This window comes from Pelodiscus sinensis, chromosome 24 (assembly GCF_049634645.1).
Source record: "Pelodiscus sinensis isolate JC-2024 chromosome 24, ASM4963464v1, whole genome shotgun sequence".
In the NCBI taxonomy this organism is placed as follows: Eukaryota; Metazoa; Chordata; order Testudines; family Trionychidae; genus Pelodiscus; species Pelodiscus sinensis.
Genome location: NC_134734.1, coordinates 23404411 through 23423613, shown reverse-complemented (window position 1 = coordinate 23423613; position 19203 = coordinate 23404411). Strand labels below are relative to the sequence as shown.

Here is a 19203-nt window from a genome sequence, read left to right as displayed (position 1 = left end):
AGAAAGATTCCATCTGCTTCTTACATGCCTAACACATTCACAAGCGATCTGTGTTTACAAAGGGGTAAACAGTGAAGTGGCAAAGTTTACAGACAATCCAGGACACCGCAGGGAACCCAAAGCTGACTGGGAAGGGTTACGAAAGGATCCTACAAAACAGGGCAACCAGGCAACAAAAAGCAGATGAAATTCCAGGTTGATAAAAGCAAAGTAATGCACAATGGAAAACCAACTGAACTACACACCCAAACCACTGGGGCATACGCTGGCTGTTATCACTCGAGGAGCTTGGAGTGACGGGATGGTTCAGAAAACATCTGGTCAGTGCGCAGTGGCAGTCACAAAAGCTAACCGTGTCAGAAGCCGTTGGGAAAGGGTTAGATCATAGGCCACCCACACTTTGAACAGTGCCTGCAGGTCTGGGCTCCCCGTCTCAGCAGGGGCACACTGGAATGGAGAAGATGCACAGAAAGCCAACCAAAATGATCACGGGGGATGGAAGAGCTTCCGGACCAGGAGATTTTAAATCCGGAAGTGTTCAGTTTAAGAAAGAGCCAACTAAGGGGCTTTGACAGAGGGCTGGCTACAGTTCATGGCAGGTATGGGCAAAGTCACTAGGACCGTGTTATCTGCCCCTTCCCAGAGCACAAGGGCCAGGGGTCATCCACAGAAATCAATAGGCTGCAGGTTTAAAGCCAACAAAAAGTAACTCACATGATGCACTGGTAACCAGGGGAACTCATTGCCGGGGTTGTTATGAAGGCCAAAAGTTCAAAAAAGAATGCTAAGTCTATGGAGGATACACCCGCCAATGGCTATTAGCCAAGACAGTCAGAGACCCGACACACGGCATCCTGCAGCCTCTGCCAGCTAGAAGCTGGGATGGACGACAGGATGGGTCACGCAATAATTGCCCTGAACTCTTCATTCCCTCTGAAACATCTGGCTCTTCCCCCTGCTGGGTGACGCTACTAGGCTAGATGGACTGCTGGTCTGACCCAGCCTGGCTCTTAAATTGCCCCTTCCACTTCTCATGCAGGCTAGACCTTTACGCCTTTGTCCACCCTGCAGATGCATTTCCGCACCGCGGCTTCATGAGGCGCCTTCACCGTGAGCTCTGCTCTTCGCCAGAAGTCTGGAGTTATTCAAGTGCTCAAAAGCCCCTAGCCGGCATCTCCCCTCCCGGCGCCATTGCGCTGAATCCATTCTCGGCAGAACAAAGAGGAACTTACCGGCTGGTAGTTGATGGCTGGATTCATGCTTGGAGTTGTAGTGCGGATGAGGCCAGGTTTAGGAGGAACACGCTGTCCTTGTAACTGGGTGGGGTTTGGAGCAATCACACGCTGCGACATAAGCATATGGGGAAGCGTCGTGTTTGTGGCAGACCTAATGACACTGTGACCCTGTCCAGGGGAAAGGGGGAAAAGAAAAGAGAAAGAGGTTATCAGGCAAAGTGGGATTTGTAACAGAATACGTAATGCACAAGCAGGTGTTGACATCAACCAATTGCCATCTCCATTAACCCAACTTCCTCGAGTCGCGACATTTCACAAAGGGCTGCTCGAAGGCAATGCAGAGCCTCAGGTGGAGAGGCTGGGATTTCAACTGCAACAAGAACGGGAGATTAACTTCCCCGCGATCCAGCGGCGTGCTCTGGAATGGGACCTGCGCTGGTGGGGGGCTCAAACGTCACACCCCACAAATGGAAGCTGGGATACCAAGTGCTCAGTCCGTCTGTCTACCCCCTTCTGCTATTAACGGACGAGCTGCTCCGACCCACAAGCAAAGCTGCAAGCGGAAGAGGCCTACTACATGCCACAGTGGTGCGAACGGTAACGGTACCTGGATGGTTGCTGATGGGTTTTTGTCTGAGGTCATTACAATGAAATAATGCCCAAGAGAATGTACTGGAAGGGGGGCTGTTCTTTAGCACGGGTTGGCTAGCAGAGTTCAGAAAAACCATCCTAGCTCAGCAGGATTAGGGGAACCATGCTGCGATAAACACTAACCCAAGTGCTCAGTACGGGCTGAACCCAGCACGGGTCAGCCCCTTGCTCTCCAGACTGCAGGGCATGTGCAAGGCTCCTACTGCTTTCTACATTGCTGGGGCCACGGCCGCGGCCGCGCAGGAGAGCATGTGACAAAGGGATGGATTCTGCACTTAGGAAGGGGTAGATCAGAAAGCAGTGTCTCGCTCCTCACAAGGGTCTCTCATCACAGCTCCGGAAACCTCCACCCAGCATGCAAACACGCGCCCTCTTTGCTTGAAGCCCGTTTCCTTCCCACAGCATGATCAGGCTGCATCAGCGCAGGCTTCACCCCAGAATCACTGCCACAGCAGGGAAACAAGTGCCACCCACACACAGCGACGGCTAGCGGGGAGAAACGGGTCAGCGAGAGTGGGCCTGAAGCCGCCGCGCTCTCGGGCAGAAGGCTACGGGCAGCAGTAAGACAGCCACGCACCACGTGGGCTCTCGCCCACCGCTCTGCCGGGACAGGAAGCAGTGCTGCTTGAGGGTGCATTGCCTCGCTTCCCTCTGCGCCGTGGAGTACTGTGAACACCGGTCAGCGTCAGTGAACACGGTCAAGCACCAGCCTTGCTTTTCACTGCCCACAGCCACAGTCTGACAACCCTCAGGGGACGCAGGCAGCCAGGGCAAGCTAACAAGAGTCTATTGTGGGTGGGCTGGACAGTGTCAACTCAACCGCATGCTGTGCACATCCCCCAAGGGAAGGGGACACCCCAGCACATGGCAGAAATGGGAGGAAGGCCAGGGAAGATAATGGAGCAAGTAATTAAGGGCTCCAGCTGCAAACAGCTGGAAGTTAATATGGTGATAGGTAACACCAGCATGGATTTGTAAAGAAGATATCACGTCAAACCAATCGGATAGCTTTCTCTAATAGGATAATGAGCCTTGTGGATAAGGAGGAAGTGGTGGATGTGATACACCTAGACTTTAGTAAGGCATTTGGCATGGTCTCGCATGACCTTATTAACAATAAACTAGGGAAATGCAACCTAGATGGGGCTATTATAAGGTGGGTGCATAACTGTCTGGATAACCACTCAGTCATTATTAATGGTTCACAGCCATGCTGGAAGGGCATAACAAGTGGGGTTCCACAGGGGTCTGTTTTGGGATCAGCTCTGTTCAATATTTTCATCAATGATTTAGATGATGGCATACAGAGTACGAATATTAAGTTTGCAGATGATCCCAAGCTGGGAGGAGTTGTGAGTGCTTTGGAGGATAGAGTCATAATTCAAAACGATCTGGACAAACTGGAGAAATGGTCTGAGGTAAACAGGATGAAGTTTAATAAGGACAAATGCAAGTGCTCCACTTAGGAAGGAACAATCAGTCTCACACATACACAATGGGAAGCGACTGTCTAGGAAGGAGTACGGCAGAAAGGGATCTATGGGTCAGAGTAAACTACAAGCTAAATATCTGGGAGGAATTAACAGGAGTGTTATGAGCAAGACACGAGGAGTCATTCTTCCACTCTGTGCTGATTAGGCCTCAATTAAGAGTTCTGTGTCCAGTTCTGGGCACCACATTTCAAGACAGATGTGGAGAAACTGGAGAAGGTCCAGAGAAGAGCAACAAGAATGATTAAAGGTCTAGAGAACATGAGTTAGGAGGGAAGACACAAAGAATTGGGTTTGTTTAGTTTGGAAAGAAGACGACAGGGGACATGAGAGCAGCTTTCAAGTACAGGCAGTCCCCGGGTTACGTACAAGATAGGGACTGTAGGTTTGTTCTCAAGTTGAATCTGTATGTAAGTCGGAACTGGCGCCAGCCGCTGCTGAAACTGCTCAGTTTCAACAGCGGCTGAATCTGGACGCCAGTTCTGACTTACATACGGATTCAACTTAAGAAACCCAGGTGTCCCCAAGTCAGCTGCTGCTGAAACTGATCAGCGGCTGATTCTAGGAAGCCCGGGGCAGAGCAACTCTGCCTCGGGCTTCCTGTAGTCAGCCCCTGGTCAGTTTCAGCAGCGGCTGACTTGGGGACCCCTGGGGCAGAGCAGCTGGGGTGCTGCCGGGTTGGTACAGTAGCGCCGAGGAGCGGCGCGGGACCAACCCGGCAGCGCCCCAGCTGCTCTACCCCAGGCGTAGGCAAGAAAAGCCTGGTCTGCTGGGGGGGGGGGGTGGGAGGGGGGACACTAGCTGCACACACACCCCCCCCCCCCAGCAGACCAGGGAGACGCGGGTGGCAGGACCGCCCGCGTCCTCCACAGCTTTGCTCCGTCTCCCTGGTCTGCTGACCAGGGAGATGGGGAGCAAAGCCTTGGAGCACATCTGCAGCAAAGCCTTGGAGCATGCTTGGAGCACTCCCTGCAGACCAGGGAGATGGGGAGCAAAGCCTTGGAGCACGCCTGCAGCAAAGCCTTGGAGCATGCTTGGAGCACTCCCTGCAGACCAGGGAGCAAAGCCAGGCGCGCCTGGGCTGTCCCGCTGCGGGCGTGCTCCGCGGCTTTGCTCCCGGTCTCCCTGCAGACCAGAGAGACAGGGAGCAGCTTTTCTCGCCCCGGAGGATGGGGGCGGCGGGACTGCAGCGCATCTGGGCATCCCGCCGCTCCAGTCCTCCGGGGCGAGAAAAGCCCCGTTTGTAACTGCGGATCCGACATAAGTCGGATCCGTGTAACTCGGGGACTGCCTGTATCTAAAAGGGTGTTACAAGGAAGTGGGAGAAAATTGCTTTCCTTGGCCTCTGAGGATAAGAGACAAGAAGCAATGGGCTTAAATTGCAGCAAGGGAGGTGGAGGTTGGACATTAAGAAAAACTTCCTGTCAGGGAGGTGAAACATTGGAATAAATTGCCCAGGGAGGCTGTGGAATCTCCAACACTGGAGATATTGAAGAGCAGGGTGGACAGACACCTGCCAGGGATGATCTAGACAGTGCTTGGTTCTGCCACGAGGGCAGGGGACTGGACTTGATGACTTCGAGGTCCCTGCCAGTTCTAGGATTCTATAGGGGTAGTTTAGGGTGATCTACAAGCATTTTTAGATCCGTAGGTACTGCAGGACCTCGGTTAGAGGCATGTTTTGTAGCAGGTGCGTTGATCTAGCTCCCAGGGGTAGTCTAGATTTGTAGATTCCCTCAGTCTCACAAGGAAAGGGGTGAGCTGCAGAGAGCACGTGACCAGCACTGCAGAGGGGGCTCACTGAAGTTATCTGCTAGAGGAGAGACACATTTCTGGTGGGAGTTCTGCAAGATGGCAACAGAGCACTGGGCCCTACAGCAGAGCTGGGTAAAATGCCAAGAAAAAAATCCATATAGCCTGTCAGTGTAAACATCCTGCTCTGCACACGCAGAGTCCTCACTCTAGTGAGCTCAGTGTTGGCTTTTCATTTATCGCCACAATATTAAACAAGTGTGACATCTAGGATTAGCATGTTTCCAGTAAGCATACATGAAGGTGTCTTTGTGAAATGGCACCCAGCTCTGGCTGTTTACCTTCTTTGGGAAACAGCTATTCCCGTGTACGCGTGTTTCCCCTCACCCTCTGTCCCAGGACCAGCTCCACCCAGAGCAGACACCCCTGTTGGTAGACACCTGCACTCCAACAACCCTGTGACTTGATCGGATAAACCTGCCAATCAGTGACCAACCCAGCCGTCTTCAGTACCGTCATCCTCACGTTGCACTGTGCTAGTCCTTTCGTCCCACAGGATCTCCAAACAAGGCGAGTTGTTAACCCACATACCCAGTCACCAAAAAGCATCCAGCTTTGAAATGGGAGGGGAACAGCTGGATCCACCCATTCATAACATGCCCGGCAACACTAGGACAGGAAAGTCTTCTAGGGACACAGATGGATTTTTTCCATCTGTGTGTGGAACAAATGTGTGTGCCCCGAGGCATGTGCAAACGTGCACCCACCACAGAAACGAAAAAACTAGCTGTGGGCACTTTGCTAATCAGCAGGGCAGCACCGAGTCTCTTCTGAGTGGCCCCACCAGTACACAGCTTACAGGAAACACTGGGTCCAGGGCTCACGCCACATTCTAAAAACAACAACTAGCCCTGTAGCACCTTAGCAGCTAACAAAACACGTCGATGAGCTTTCGTGGGCACAACCCACTTCTTCAGATGGATGGAGTATTACAAGTCCAATTCCAAAACACACAGGGGATGGGGGGGGGGGGGGGGGGCATTCACATTACATGAAGCTGATAGAGGAGCCGCCGATTGTTCTTAAGTGCCCATTGGTTGGCTAAGTCGTTAGGCTGTGGAAGGTTTTTAGTCATACCTTTGTAATAGGACCCAAACTTGTCCAGGAAGTTAAATTCCAATGACCCCGCTGAAGCTTTTAGACATTTGAAATCATTCAGGACAGAAAAATCATCTCCCCCAGCTTCTTTCAAGAGCCAGTCCCACACAGAATACAAGGCAGGAACTGCCGTCTAGTCTAGTTATCTGGTCCGAGAGCACTCACTGCACTGGCTTCCCTCGTTTGGCGACCACACCCCAGGAGCCCAGGCAGTGCTAGTCATGGGATTCAGCGGTGCCCATGTTATTTACTGGGAAAGCCATCTCATCTGCAGAACGGAGAGAAATGTGCGAAGAACTTCCTGGCTTTTGGAGGAAGCACTGTCTGTGGGGAAGAGGGTTTTAATCCTGAGCCTGGACAGTCTTGGACGCCCCTGACAGCAGGGAGAATTCTCTCAATGATGTTTACCTGTAATGTTCTTAAATTCTGAGGCTCAACCCCCTGAGCTCCAGGCCTGGAGGGAAGCTTGGACAGTCCCTGCTGTCCCACATGGGCAGGAGATGGCTGGACAATAGAGGCAGCATTCTGCACAACTGGAGTCTAGATGGAGACAGAAAATGCCAGTGTCACTGCAGAGCACTTACAAAAGGAAACGCACAAATGGACTGATCCCGGAGCAACCCTGAGGATGCTAAATCAGATCCTAACACTTCCCAGTGACCTAGATTTATCTTCTGCTGGTCTCAGGGACGAGGAGCTGGCTTCACGGGACAGATGGCCGAGGCTCTGGGACAGGCACTGACAGGACATCCGTGTGAAATAAAGGAGTAACGAACATGGGCATCCCAAGAGACATGTTTGGCCTTCCCACGCACCCCACAGGCCTGACTGAGCACCCACCCACCTCCCGGAACCTCACCTTCTGGACAACATTCTCCTTTTGCAGCTGGCTTTGCCTCAGTTTCTTCAGTAACACCAGCCTGGCCTCTTCCAGCCGCAGCTCATCCCGGAGCTGTTTGATCAGCTGCTGCCGCTCCTCTATGCCTTTGCCCTGCACAGACCGAGAAGCACATAGGACGCACGGGTTACCCTTTGGCAGCAAGAGACCCATAGTGAGGGTTAGCAATGTTGTGCTGTACCAAGAGGGACCCTTGGGGCGAGTCCCCTCAACATCACTGCATTGCCCACTCTCCCCCTGTGACTCCCAGCTCTAAGACCTTGCCCCTTCCCTTCCCACTGCAGGGCTCTTTATTGCACAAGACTTCGGCTCCCCAGGACGTCAGCTGGATGCTTCTTACCTTAAACATTTCAAGGTTTGCTGCCTTGAGTCTCTCTTCCATGCGGGAGCTGGAACGTGGGCTTGATGCCTCATTATCGGAGAGGACGATGATATCTGGTGAGGGGGTCAGTCGGCCCCTGTCCTGGTCACTGCAGAGAGAAACGAGAAGGTTGAACTGCCGGGCTCTCCCGAAGGCAGAGAGATTTAGGAATCCATGGCCGGAGTAACCCCCCGACAGAACCATTCGAGTTCCAAACACGAGGTCTCATGGGACGCAGCACAAACCACTGGCTTCGAGGGCTCTCTGCTCACACGTTACACTTCAGATTCAAGGATTCACTCCAAATGCGTTCTTCAGTCCCAGGTGTCTCTAGGGACTCGGTTCCCACAGAGGCCGTGTCTGAGACAGACATGTAAACGTTGTTAAGGAGCTAAACATGAACCACACAGGGAAATGGAAAGATGCTGAGGCGCTGGACACGGACACCGTCACCTGTTACGCAGAGATACGGAGGACGTCGCTGCTACTCACATGATGCGGGAGATGCTAAGGGGAAAGCGCTCGACGTTTAAGACACATGTAAATACCCCAAACCTATATTCACACCCATCTGTTTGTAAAAGGCCATAAAGGAAAAGCCAGATAACAGTATCCTGCCCCGAGTCAATAAAACCAATAACCGAAAGGAAGAGCAGCTCCAGAAGCGTCGCTAGGAAATCAATGCTATAATCCAGTGGTAACCAGGCACTGTTGCATTCTTTGTGACATCATTTGGAATAAGGTGGTTACAATAAAAGCTGCACCAATTCAATGTAATGGGCTTGGTGTGGCTTGCAAAAACCACCCCCAAGTCAGGATGCTAACTAGTGAAGAGCCGGTATCAAGGGAAGGGAAAGGAAGGGGCACAGCCATCTCTCCTGCCTACAAGAAGTGGGCGTAACCCCCCAGCTGTTCTCCCCAAACGACTGGACTGGTCTGAGGGAGGGTCAGTCCCGCTCTCCCTTTGAGACACGGTGGAGCTACTGCCAGGGTCTCACCTCGGCCCAGCTTGGCAATGCCCGACAACCCAAGTAACAAGGTCAGCATTTGCCACGTCTTGGTGCGCAGCCGCCAGCTCAGGCTGGGTCACTGTGTGATCCGTTACCACAACACGCCCGCCTCGCTAGCCGTAAGGCCAGCTGATGGGCTCCTGGGGACACGGCCGTCTTACTGATCAGACAGCACACGCCGAAGTTCTGACTGGCAGTTCACGGATGGCTGTGCCTCTAGAGAAACACCCCCAGCACCGCTCCCTCGAAATCAGGAAGCCACACAAGCAGTTTGCTGACCCTGTAAGAACAGGGACATTACTATGCAAGATCTTACGGACTCAGATCACAATGGCAATCAACACCCTCTTGGTGGGCCATTCTGTGCTTACAGCATCATATGACTATGGCGCTGTACAACAGATAGAACAACATCCCTATTACAGGAGAAACCGACAACGCAGCTTAATCACAGGCCCAGGACCCTGGAGCTCTTCACCCAAATGCCAGCACTCTGTGGGCTTAGGAAGGGACTGTGCCTCCGTTTCCCCTGGGGATCTCCTCCCTTGCAAGGGGATGGAAGAGACAGCCCAGGATCAGCAGCTTAAGTGGTTACAGTACAACACAGCACAAACCGGCACCCCAGGCAGACACAGGCCTGGGGGTACCGGCAGCTCGAAGGCGCCAGAGAACGAAGGAGGAAGCGTGGGACAACATAGCTCCATGTTATAACAGGCTCGTCCGAGTTCAGAGCGAGGCTCTCGAAGCTCTGGTTCTCGCGCACTGGGCACAGGCCCCGTGCTGAGGTCCGGTCTGGCTTACTTCACCACCTGCTGTGCCTTACGTTACAGCAGAACCCTCGGGTCTACGCTGCTGGCCCACTGGCGGCTCATCTCCTGGGGGGCTCTCCGGGGCACCTTGGAGCTGGGCTCCTTGCTTACCATGACTCAATTTCAGCCTGCCCTAGTCCTCTGGCTTACTGTCTCCTATCAGCGCAATTGGCGGCTGGGGCCCAGCACAGCTAGCACATCTGGCGGCCACCATCTGTCCCGGACAGGGGTTCAAGTTTCGCCAGCTGCAGCAGAGGCTCTGGCGCAGCAGCAGGAGACGCACGCAGCTGTCACGGGTGAGCGCTCTGAGCCAGTGTAGTGGAGCCCTGCGGAAAAGGGCCACTAGCTTCCACACATACCTAGCCCCATGCTATTAGGCACCTGGGCATCAGAGCTTGGCTCCATAAGGAGCCATTGCAGCACCTGGCACTGGCCACTGCCAGGACAGCGAGCTAGATGGATCTTGGGCCTGACGCAGCGAGGCTGCTCTTAGCTCCATGTGTGCACGCTCTTATTCTGGACTGAGCGTGCCTCACTCCATTTAAACTTCATCCGCTCTGGTGGGGGAGAGGAGGGGGAAGCCTCTGCCATTCAGCCAGCACAGCCCAAAGGCGCTCAGCACCATGCAGCTTGTGTTTCTATTGCTCTCTGGTGCGTCCTTTCAGGCTATCTTCACGGTAAAAAGCAGGAGACTGAACTACAGGTTGGACCTCTCTAGTCCGGCACCCTTGGGACCTGCCTGGCCCTGGAGGATGGAATCTGCTGGCCAATGGGAAGGTCCCAACAAGCCCCACTGCCGGCTCCTTCAGCCCAGCCGGGCTGTCTGTGGGCCAGCCCCAGGACCACTGCTGGCAAGCAGCCCCAGCCCCACTTCCAACTGGCACATTGCCCGTGCTGATTCTGTGGGGCTGCCGTGGCTGGCTTCCCCTCTCGGGCTGCTGTGGCCCTGGCCTCGCTGCCGGGAGGCAGACAGTCCGGACTGCACTCCGCCCAGGCTGCTGTGGCCCCACTGCTTGCAGACTCGCATGGCTACACCGCACTCCCAGCTGCTGGCCCTCCTGCCCTGAGACTCTGATCCAGGAAAATCCGGGGACATGCCGGAGCACGGATGTTGCCAGACAAGAGAATCCTGGATTTGGGAGGTGCAACCTGTAGCACACTCTGGAATGAGAATGCCCACACCCGGCGACTGAGGAAGAGTGGCTGCACTTTTCATTTGGACTAAGGGAGGGTGAACATTTCCTGTTAGCGTACATCAGCCCTTGGCCGATCTAGTTGTGACTGCGAGGCTCTTGTGCCTACGTGGGATGTCAGAGGTGAAAAGTAAGAGGCATCTCAACTCTCGTGTTGAGAACTAGCCTAGATATTGGGACAGCTTGTACCTCCCTTAACCGGGACTCTGTGTCCGGTAGGACCACAGATTCTAGGTACAAAGAGGTTGGGCCACAGGGCAGGAGGGGACGTGACACAGCCAGGAGCCCCATGTTGAGGGGAAGGGGGGGCGCAACAGGGAGTTCTGGCCCCTACCGCTGGGTGGTTGCAGGGGACCGGCAGTGGCTGCAGAATCGCGGCAGCCACGGGGCTTGGCTGGAGTCCTAGCTGGGGGCAGCACGGGCCATGTTGGGAGGTACCTCCCCTCGTTCGGGACCAGTCAGTCTCGAGGGTGCTGGACGAGGGAGGTACAACCTATACGAACTTTCCCAATATGGTCTGTCCTGGCTCTTGACCACCAGGGCAGCGCTGCACACAAGCTTGCGCCACTGTGCCCAAAGCAGCTCTCTAAAACCAGTGTCAGTATCTGGATGCAAGCCTGTGCAAGGATGCTCTTATTTTGGAATGAAGAGCTTGAGTCAGTAGCCAATACCCTCCTCATTATAAACAGATCTGAATTCACACCTGTGCTATTTCAGGAAGTTCAGACCGAGAACAGCCCTCAGACAGCTCAGGTGCTCTGTGCTCAGGTGCAGAGTGAGCCTGTTAAAGACAGCTCAGAACATCCATTCATCACAAGACATTGCTGCTTTCCTCCTGATAACTGTAGCTGCTTTGCTTGCTCCAGGAGGCTGTAACCCCTCACGGCTTTGGCCTCCACTTTGCACCCAGGCACATGCCAACTGATCAGAAAACACCATATTTTGGCGCCTTTGAAAGTCTCTGAAATTCAGATGGCAGATACTGTTCAGATGGGACTAGTGGGTTTAATTTACATTCCACTGACAAATACCAGTGCGAAAGCCAGACGGGGGAAAAGGGGCCTTCTGTAAAGAAGCGCAAAATGTGTCCACTTGTGATTGACTTTTGTCAAGACATGAGCAGAACAACAACAAAGCTACTGGATGAGATGCAGCACTGGGCCCGCAAGAGCCAGGCCAAGCGGGAGGCGGGTGAAACAGGCCTTCCCAAGCTAGCCCTTGCTCTTTCCAGCAGGAGAGGGACTGAATAGCAGACATACTTCTACTGCTACCGAGTCTGGGTTTTCCTGAGCTATACTGACATTTTTGGAATATTTTCTCCCTTCCTCTTTAGGGCTGCTTCGGTTTGATTCATCAGTGTTTACTTCTGAAGCCAGTCTCTCTCTCTCTCTCTCTCTCTCTCTGGTTATCTTCCCCTCTTCAGGCAACACACATCCTTGGGAGAAACTAAACGTAATGAGACAACGCCATGCCTACCTACTGGGCGGTTATGGCTGGTTTGGTTCCCTTCTAGCGCTTGGCCGGCTCATCTTCATACCCACTAAATTCCTTTCCCTTCCCCACAGAGGCGGGACAGACTCCGAAGGAGAGAACCATTCTCTGACCATGCCACCACAACCAGAGGGCCAGTCTGACTGGGACAGGACACACCAATTACCAACCCCTGAGAATGCACCATACAGAGCCTTACTACTCCTAGGACACGGCGCATCTGTACTCAGCCTTCAGTATGTACAACATGACCCATGTGTCGCAAACGGGGCGAGCTGCCCAAGGCTGCAGGGCAGACAGGTCAGCAGGCTGGGATGAACGCTTCCGACTGGCGGGTCCCTTTGCATGGGGCCATGCAGTCTCACCCCAAAGATAACCCACATGACCCTGACTGGCTAATGGTAACTTCAGACCAGAGGGGCTCTACCACTTGCTTGTGCCACAGGTCAGGCCAAGCCCCGGGTTTGTGCGGCTCACCCCACGCATTAGACAATTCTTCACAGAAGTAGTGGGATTGCGAGGGCCCCCGCAGCAGAAACCCCAGCAAGTGCGCCACCACACTGCTCCACAGAAGAGCTCCTTGTGCTGACAATACTGCTGGATCCAGATACTTCGCGATGGCAGCAACATTTCCCCTTCTCCCCACGTGAGCGTCTTTGAGATAAAGGAAACCAAGTCAGAGGCAGCGGATGAGATGGAACGCACGGGAGGGGTCACTGCCAGCCAAAAGGGCATAATCCAGGCAAATGTGCCTTAGAAAGACTCTCTCCCGCCTGCTAGGGGCGTCTCAGGCCTCCTTGCTCTTTGCATGTCAGAATGTGACTGATAAACCCATGTGTTGAGACGCGTGCTTGAGTAGTACACAATCCACTGGCATCACCCACTTACTGTAACAGCAAGCGGAGGCCTGGAAGACACGTGAAGCCTCCCCCAACCCTGCACACCAGCTACCGTGAAAAACGGAGGAGCTTCCTTAACTCCAGCGTTCTCTCTTCAGACAAAAACTCACTGAACAAATGTACCTGGGCACCAGTAGCTCAGGCAGGATTTTGCTCAATCACAAACCAGTTGCTTTGAACTCACAATGGGAAGGTCAGAACACGGACCAGAGTGCATCTCATCACCAAATGAGGGGTGTCTACGGTTAAAAGAACCGGCAGCAGGAATTTCTCCTGCCTGCTGTTATGCAAAACATTCCGAGTAAAGAAGCCACCCTGATAGTGGATAAGCACAGAACCAAGGTTGCCAACCAAGAGATTCAAATCTGGCTAGCCCTCCCAGACCTGGTCTTGTTACATTTGGAAGGCAGAAGCGCTGCCAGTTCCCTGCTGCGCCCTGTCCCTTCTCCCCACAGAGACAATGCTGGGGGGAAGCGGCTTTTAAGCTGGCTCCCCCCTGCCCACTGCCTCTCTCAGATAGAGGTGGGGGGAGGGGCCAACAAGCGACTTAACATCCCTATTCTATAGACCCAGGGGGTGGGCCCAACTCCCGAGGAGCCGTCTGCCATTCTGCGCTGATGCCGCTGTATCAGAGGTAGCAGCATGGGGTGCCAGGCGGGAGCTGGTTTGCCAGGGGAGACAGCTTAAAAACCAGCCCCCCAGTGGACTGGCTGCCTGTTGGCTGGGGCGGGGCAGGAGGGGTCTGAGCTCCCAGACCCGGTGAGAGCTGGACTGCTGACCAGGCAGCTAAAAAGTTTAGTGTTGGGTGGGTGGAGGGGGGGGGAAGCATGTAGTCTATAGCATTAACCTATAAGCTGCTGCTTATCAGTTAGTCAACTACACTATTACATCCCTAGTACCACTTCAACTAAAAACGACATGACTGACACCCAGCAGTGGATTTGTTAAGCCAGCAAGCAGCACTCTGCACAAGGACCACCATGAGTTCACAGTTAAGTGTCAGACGGAACAACTTGAAAGTCCACTGAGCGTGAAAACATCTCGCCAACAGGTCTGAGCAACCTACTCTTGACGCAACAGTCTCCTTTTCAGTGTCTTGGCCAGACTCGTCAAACAAAGAGTTAACCGGAAAAACTTTAACAAATGAATAGACTAGTAGCACCTTAAAGACTAACACGACACGTAGATGGTATCGTGAGCGTTCGTGGGTACAACCCACTTCTTCAGAGCATCCAAACCAGAATACAGAACGTCAGAGCCATGAACAGCCCCAGAAATAAAGGTGATCTTCGCTGTGTGGTGTTACAGCCTCTCCTAGTTCACATCAAACTTCCTTAATATTTACCACCAGCCCATCTCAGGGGATGCCTGAGGAGAAGTCAGTAACTGGAGCCCAGCTGCAGCAAACCTAGCAGGCAGGCACTGCGCATGTGCCCAAGCAGCACCCCCCCCCCCCCCCCCCCGAAAAGGGATGTAACTCACCGGCCACTGATAACCTTTTCCCATGCTGTCTAAGGCCCTGCCAAGAAAACAATTACCTTCTTACTCCTGGAGTTACCAGTCTCTCCAAGGTTAGGGTCAAGATTGATTGGCCGTGCACTTACCACACTTTACCTTCAGCTAAATAGAAGGCTTTACTTGTCACTTTTGTAGGAGCTAATAAAAGACTAAATGGAGTGGGACTGTTTGATTAAAGGCACACAGACAGGCGTCTGCTCAGCCAGCCATGTTACTGCTGTAGTTTATACCCTATATCCAAACGGATCAGTCAAGGAACAAAACCCACCCGTGTGTTGGGATGGGAGGGGACAACACACAGTGTGCAGAGGCTTCTTGAGAGCGGGAGAACATGCTACATGCCCAGAAACCCTGTGCTGGGTTCTAGCTGAGCCTGCCAGAGTTCACAGGCAGCCGTTCAGATCCCAAAGAAGAGCGCCAGGCTGCCCCACTACATGCTGCTCTAATTCCTGTGACCGGGGCCTCACACCTGGCTGAGCGGAAGGTCGACAGAAGTCTGCGCCCAGGTGTAATGGACGAACTCCAGCAAGCAGCGGCCTACCTTCTCCTGGCGCTCATGTCCACCGGCTCGTCATTAATGTTCTCCTTGCCTGCCCGCCCTGCAGTCCTCCCATCCGCATGGGGCCTCAGGCTCCCATTCAGTTTCTCCTCATAGACTTTGACGCCATCCTGCTTCACCGGGAGCTCATGGGGCACCTCGAGGCCCGAAAGATCCTTCCTCTTCAGCAGCGCCAGCATCTTGAGGCGCTCCATGGCCTCATGCCCCTCCATTTTCAGCCTCTTTGCCAGGACGTCATCCCGGTCGTCTGTTTGGTCCAAGCTGCGTTTGAGGAGGTTCAGGCGCAGCGCATCCTCCGTCATTCTGTCCATCCTGGGGGGAGAGACATGAAAGCAGGGTCAGTAACAGGGAGGAAAAGCAGCCAAGCACGAGTCTCCTGACTGACCAGAGGCGCTCTTTGCAGCCGGATAACCTGGGAAGACCCAAGCTCCGGCACAGTCGCTAGCAGTCTTCCCCTTTTCTCCCCCAACCCACTGGGCTCTGCCACTCTACTGGGCACTGGCGCCCCATGGACATGGCACACAGGGGGCCGGCCTCCTGTTCTGCTGGGCAAGTCAGCCCACAGGCGCAGTGAAGGAGGCTTTTATCCCAGCCTCATGCAACCTGGCGCACTCCATGCCTGGGTTTCCCCTACGCACTACGGGTGGGAATGCACCCAACAGACAAGGGGGAGGGGAAAGGGGGCTTCAGTCCCTCGGGGGCCAAGAACACGAAGTGGAGCTGGAGCGCCACACTAACGGAGCCAGGGGACAAAGCTGCTGGCTGCTACAGCGGAGGTCTTGGCCTGAAAGGCGTTCAGCACAGGACAGGGAGGCTCAACCCCTTCCTCCACGAGGTACTTGGGCTTTCCTGAGAAGTCTCCCAGCCGGTTTCTTGGCAGAAGCAGGGCATGTTTGGTAGGAAACAAGCCAGGACCCATGTCTACACTGCAACACTGCTCTGTGGCAGCCTGACCAGCACAGAGCAGCCAGTCAAGGGTGCAGAGCCCAACACGCCCCTGCCAGCACAGGTCCCTGGGGCAGGTGCCAACTGTCTATGGGTCACGTTTGCTTTCCTCTAGGAACGGGTCTATCACATGGTTCTAACCCACGTGGGGTCTGCCCACGAGTTATGAGCAGGGGTTGAGGGGCACCCTGCTATGGTCCCACAGTCCATGTGCCATGGCAGACACACAGCACACCCGCCTTGTGTGAAGCCCACGAAGGCCTCGCTTGGAGCAAGGAGGCCCCAAACGCCATCACTTGACTAAGTTTGACCATTTTTACCAATAGTTTTAATAGGGTTAGTGCTTCATCCCACTCTCGTTCAGTAGCTGAACTGAGGGTTTCTGCCTCTTGGACCTTCCCTGCAGAAGCCAGCTGGGAGTGGGCTGGGCCAGGAGGGAGGCTGTCCCGCTTGGCCCCTCCATGCTCCTGGAACATACTGGGGCCATGCAAGGCCGATCTGGGCTGGGGCAGAGAAGAGCAGGGGGCTGGGAACACCATGGGAAGGGCTGTGCTGGCTGAGTGCGGGACCTTTAGTCTTTGGAGAAAGACTCTCCAAGCAAAGAGATGCCAAGTCTCAGGCCAGCAACAGAGGAACAAAGCTCTCCCTCCCCAAAGAGAAGACTCTCCTGCCTAGTGTCCCCTTTCTGCGGTCGGCTGCTTTCAGCCAAGATACCCCCTTAGTCTGCACAGCACGTGATGCACGGACAGCGACAAAGCTGCATCTTACCAAAAAAGGTTAACACGAGACCATTCCCACCGTCTCCCTCACTTCTAGGGCAGCCCATCACCGCCAGTCAAGGGGAGAGCTCTCCTCTGTCTGCTTAGCACATGCATCTGCCTGAGCAGCGCTACAGCCTCAGCTGTGCCAAGGCTCCACTACACACTCTGCAGCTTAGCCCTAACCCTGCTTTCATCCTATGCTCCTCATTCAGTGGCCAGGTCAGTCAGAGGGAAGTAGCCACCTGGAAGCCGAAAGCAGAAATGCTTGTTTTGCTCTTTAGTCTGTGAATGAAAACTAGGTGTGACGCTGAGCTCTACCAGCTCTATAAGCTCGAAAGACACGGTTACCAGAAACAATCATTACCTGCAGATAATACTTCTTTTTAATGATGCAGTTAGTTTTAAGTGCACCATGTTTTGAGAAGAAAATATGGTTATCAAAAATTCAAGCATGCAACACTTCACCGGGTTTTATTTCCTAAAAAAAATAATGTTTTATGCATTTAATTTAAGAAAATCATTAACCACTTAATGTTTATATTAGATTCTGAATAATATAAATAAAGTTACAGACTTGCTTAAATAAGTCTGCATGGAAATGCCGTATCTTGATGATAGCAGAGCACCCAAGTTAATGCAAAGGCTGTATTTAGCGGCAAACGGCACGTTTTAATGGTTACCAGCCAATTAGAACCAGCCTCTCTCTGGGAAAAGAACTAAAAGGTACAAATACAAAACACGACCTAATCAGGCGCGGCCCCTAGAATGGAGCACGAAGCGCCCTCATCTCATGTCCCGCAGGCCTGACAAGCTCACTACACAAAGCAACACAACTCTGGCAGGAGGGCGAGCTGGTCACTCAGAGGAAGGCCATTTTAACACAAGTCAGGGAGGAGAACCCGTGTAAACCTCGAAAAGGTGACATTTTCATGCATCTGCAAAACCCCACCTGTGTCTAAGCTGGAAAGTCCTGCTGGCCCAGTGAAGGTGCAATGGTTTATTTCAATGGCCTTTCTCCATGCACGAGCGAGAGCGCAGCAGCAAGCCAGCGAAGCCCAAAAGATCCCACGTGCAACAGTAAGTCAGTGTGAGCTGTGTCCCTATTCTCTGTAACGTAAAATCCCATTTAATCAGTTAAATGGCATGTTTAACCGCTTAACCAGTTAAATGGGGGTTGGTGGGGGCTGCTCTGGCTGGCTGGGTTAACCATAACCAGTAAGCATCACCTGGTAAGGGGGATGCTGACCAGTTAACTGGTTAATCATTCACATTCCTAGTACTTAACTGCGATTTGCCAGTTACGAGCCCAATGATTTACAAGCAGTCTGTAATACTGGACTGAATGTTAACTAATCTCTACTACCAGAAAACCTGGAGAGCTGATGCAAAAAACTCAGTGGAAATCTTGACTGCCCACTCCCCCCGTCCATTCTACCGTGCTCAGCTGACTGGCCTCAGCTCCCACACTTCACTTGTCCTGAACGGCCACGAAGATCACTGCAGGCACAGTAAACACAACTGTGGCTTTCTGTACTGCCGCACCCCCACGCATCCGAAGCTTGCCAGCGTGTGAGAATCCTTGTATCCCATTGCTTTTAAGGGAACAAGGATCTTCCTACACCTAGATATGGGAGCGTATGGTACACACATTAAATAGCACACCAAGAGTCTGACTGAAATCTAGAAAAATCTTGTTCATTTGCAATGCAAAAGCTATAGGTTCTCCCCCCACACATCAAGCTGAAAGGTCACCAATGCCCCAAACAAGCACCTCTGAAGAATCCTGTGACTTGCCAGTCCCATGGGAAAGTAAGAGTCAGTGTGAGCTGCGTCCCTATTCTCTGTAACGTAAAATCCCGTTTAATCAGTTAACCAGTTCAATGGCATGTTTAACCGCGTAACCAGTTAAATGAGGGTTGGTGGGGGCTGCGTGTCCCTGCGTGTCACACGGCTCCTCTAGAAATGGGGACGAAGACAATCCTATTTGTGAGTGGGGAAATTAACTCCAAACTCTGGCTTGCCTGCTCAAGTACTGTCCTTAACAACTGCATCTTGCTACGTGCCACCCACTTTGCGTCACCTGGCACAGCTAGGAAGAGGCCAGTCTAGACTTACCCATCTATTAAACCATCTTGTTAGTCTTTAAAGTGCTACATAGTTTTTCCTTTTGTTTTAGCAAGATCAGACTAACATGGCTACCTCTATTATCATCTAACACTGCTGCTTTAAGCCACAGTAAACTAATCTCGTCCCTGTTTTCGCTTTTTCAAAATCAAACTAGTTTTTCTACCCTGAGCACTGAAACATGGCCACGTGCATCAAGCTCACATGTACAATCTCCCACCTTAAAAAAGTGAGAGAGACACACACACACACACTGACGCCAGGACACCGTTTTGGGAGGGCTGTGCGAACTGAGATGCCGTGTGCTCTTCTTCCCATCCCCCTGCCCACCATCAGGGAGTTAGGGAAA

General features: G+C 53.1%; 1 protein-coding gene across 3 annotated transcripts in view; it reads right to left on the bottom strand.

Annotated features, from left to right (window-relative positions):
* Nucleotides 1–19203, bottom strand: part of GATAD2B (GATA zinc finger domain containing 2B) — an 84786-nt gene that overhangs the window by 13463 nt on the left and 52120 nt on the right. For all 3 annotated transcript variants that reach the window (XM_075907281.1, XM_075907280.1, XM_075907279.1), the window contains 5 exons: nt 15007–15336; nt 7525–7654; nt 7146–7277; nt 6695–6826; nt 1233–1403 (listed from right to left, as the gene is read on the bottom strand). In XM_075907281.1, the coding sequence (XP_075763396.1) occupies nt 1233–1403; nt 6695–6826; nt 7146–7277; nt 7525–7654; nt 15007–15335 (894 nt within the window). In that variant the 5' untranslated portion in view covers nt 15336. The remainder of the gene's footprint in view (nt 1–1232; nt 1404–6694; nt 6827–7145; nt 7278–7524; nt 7655–15006; nt 15337–19203) is intronic.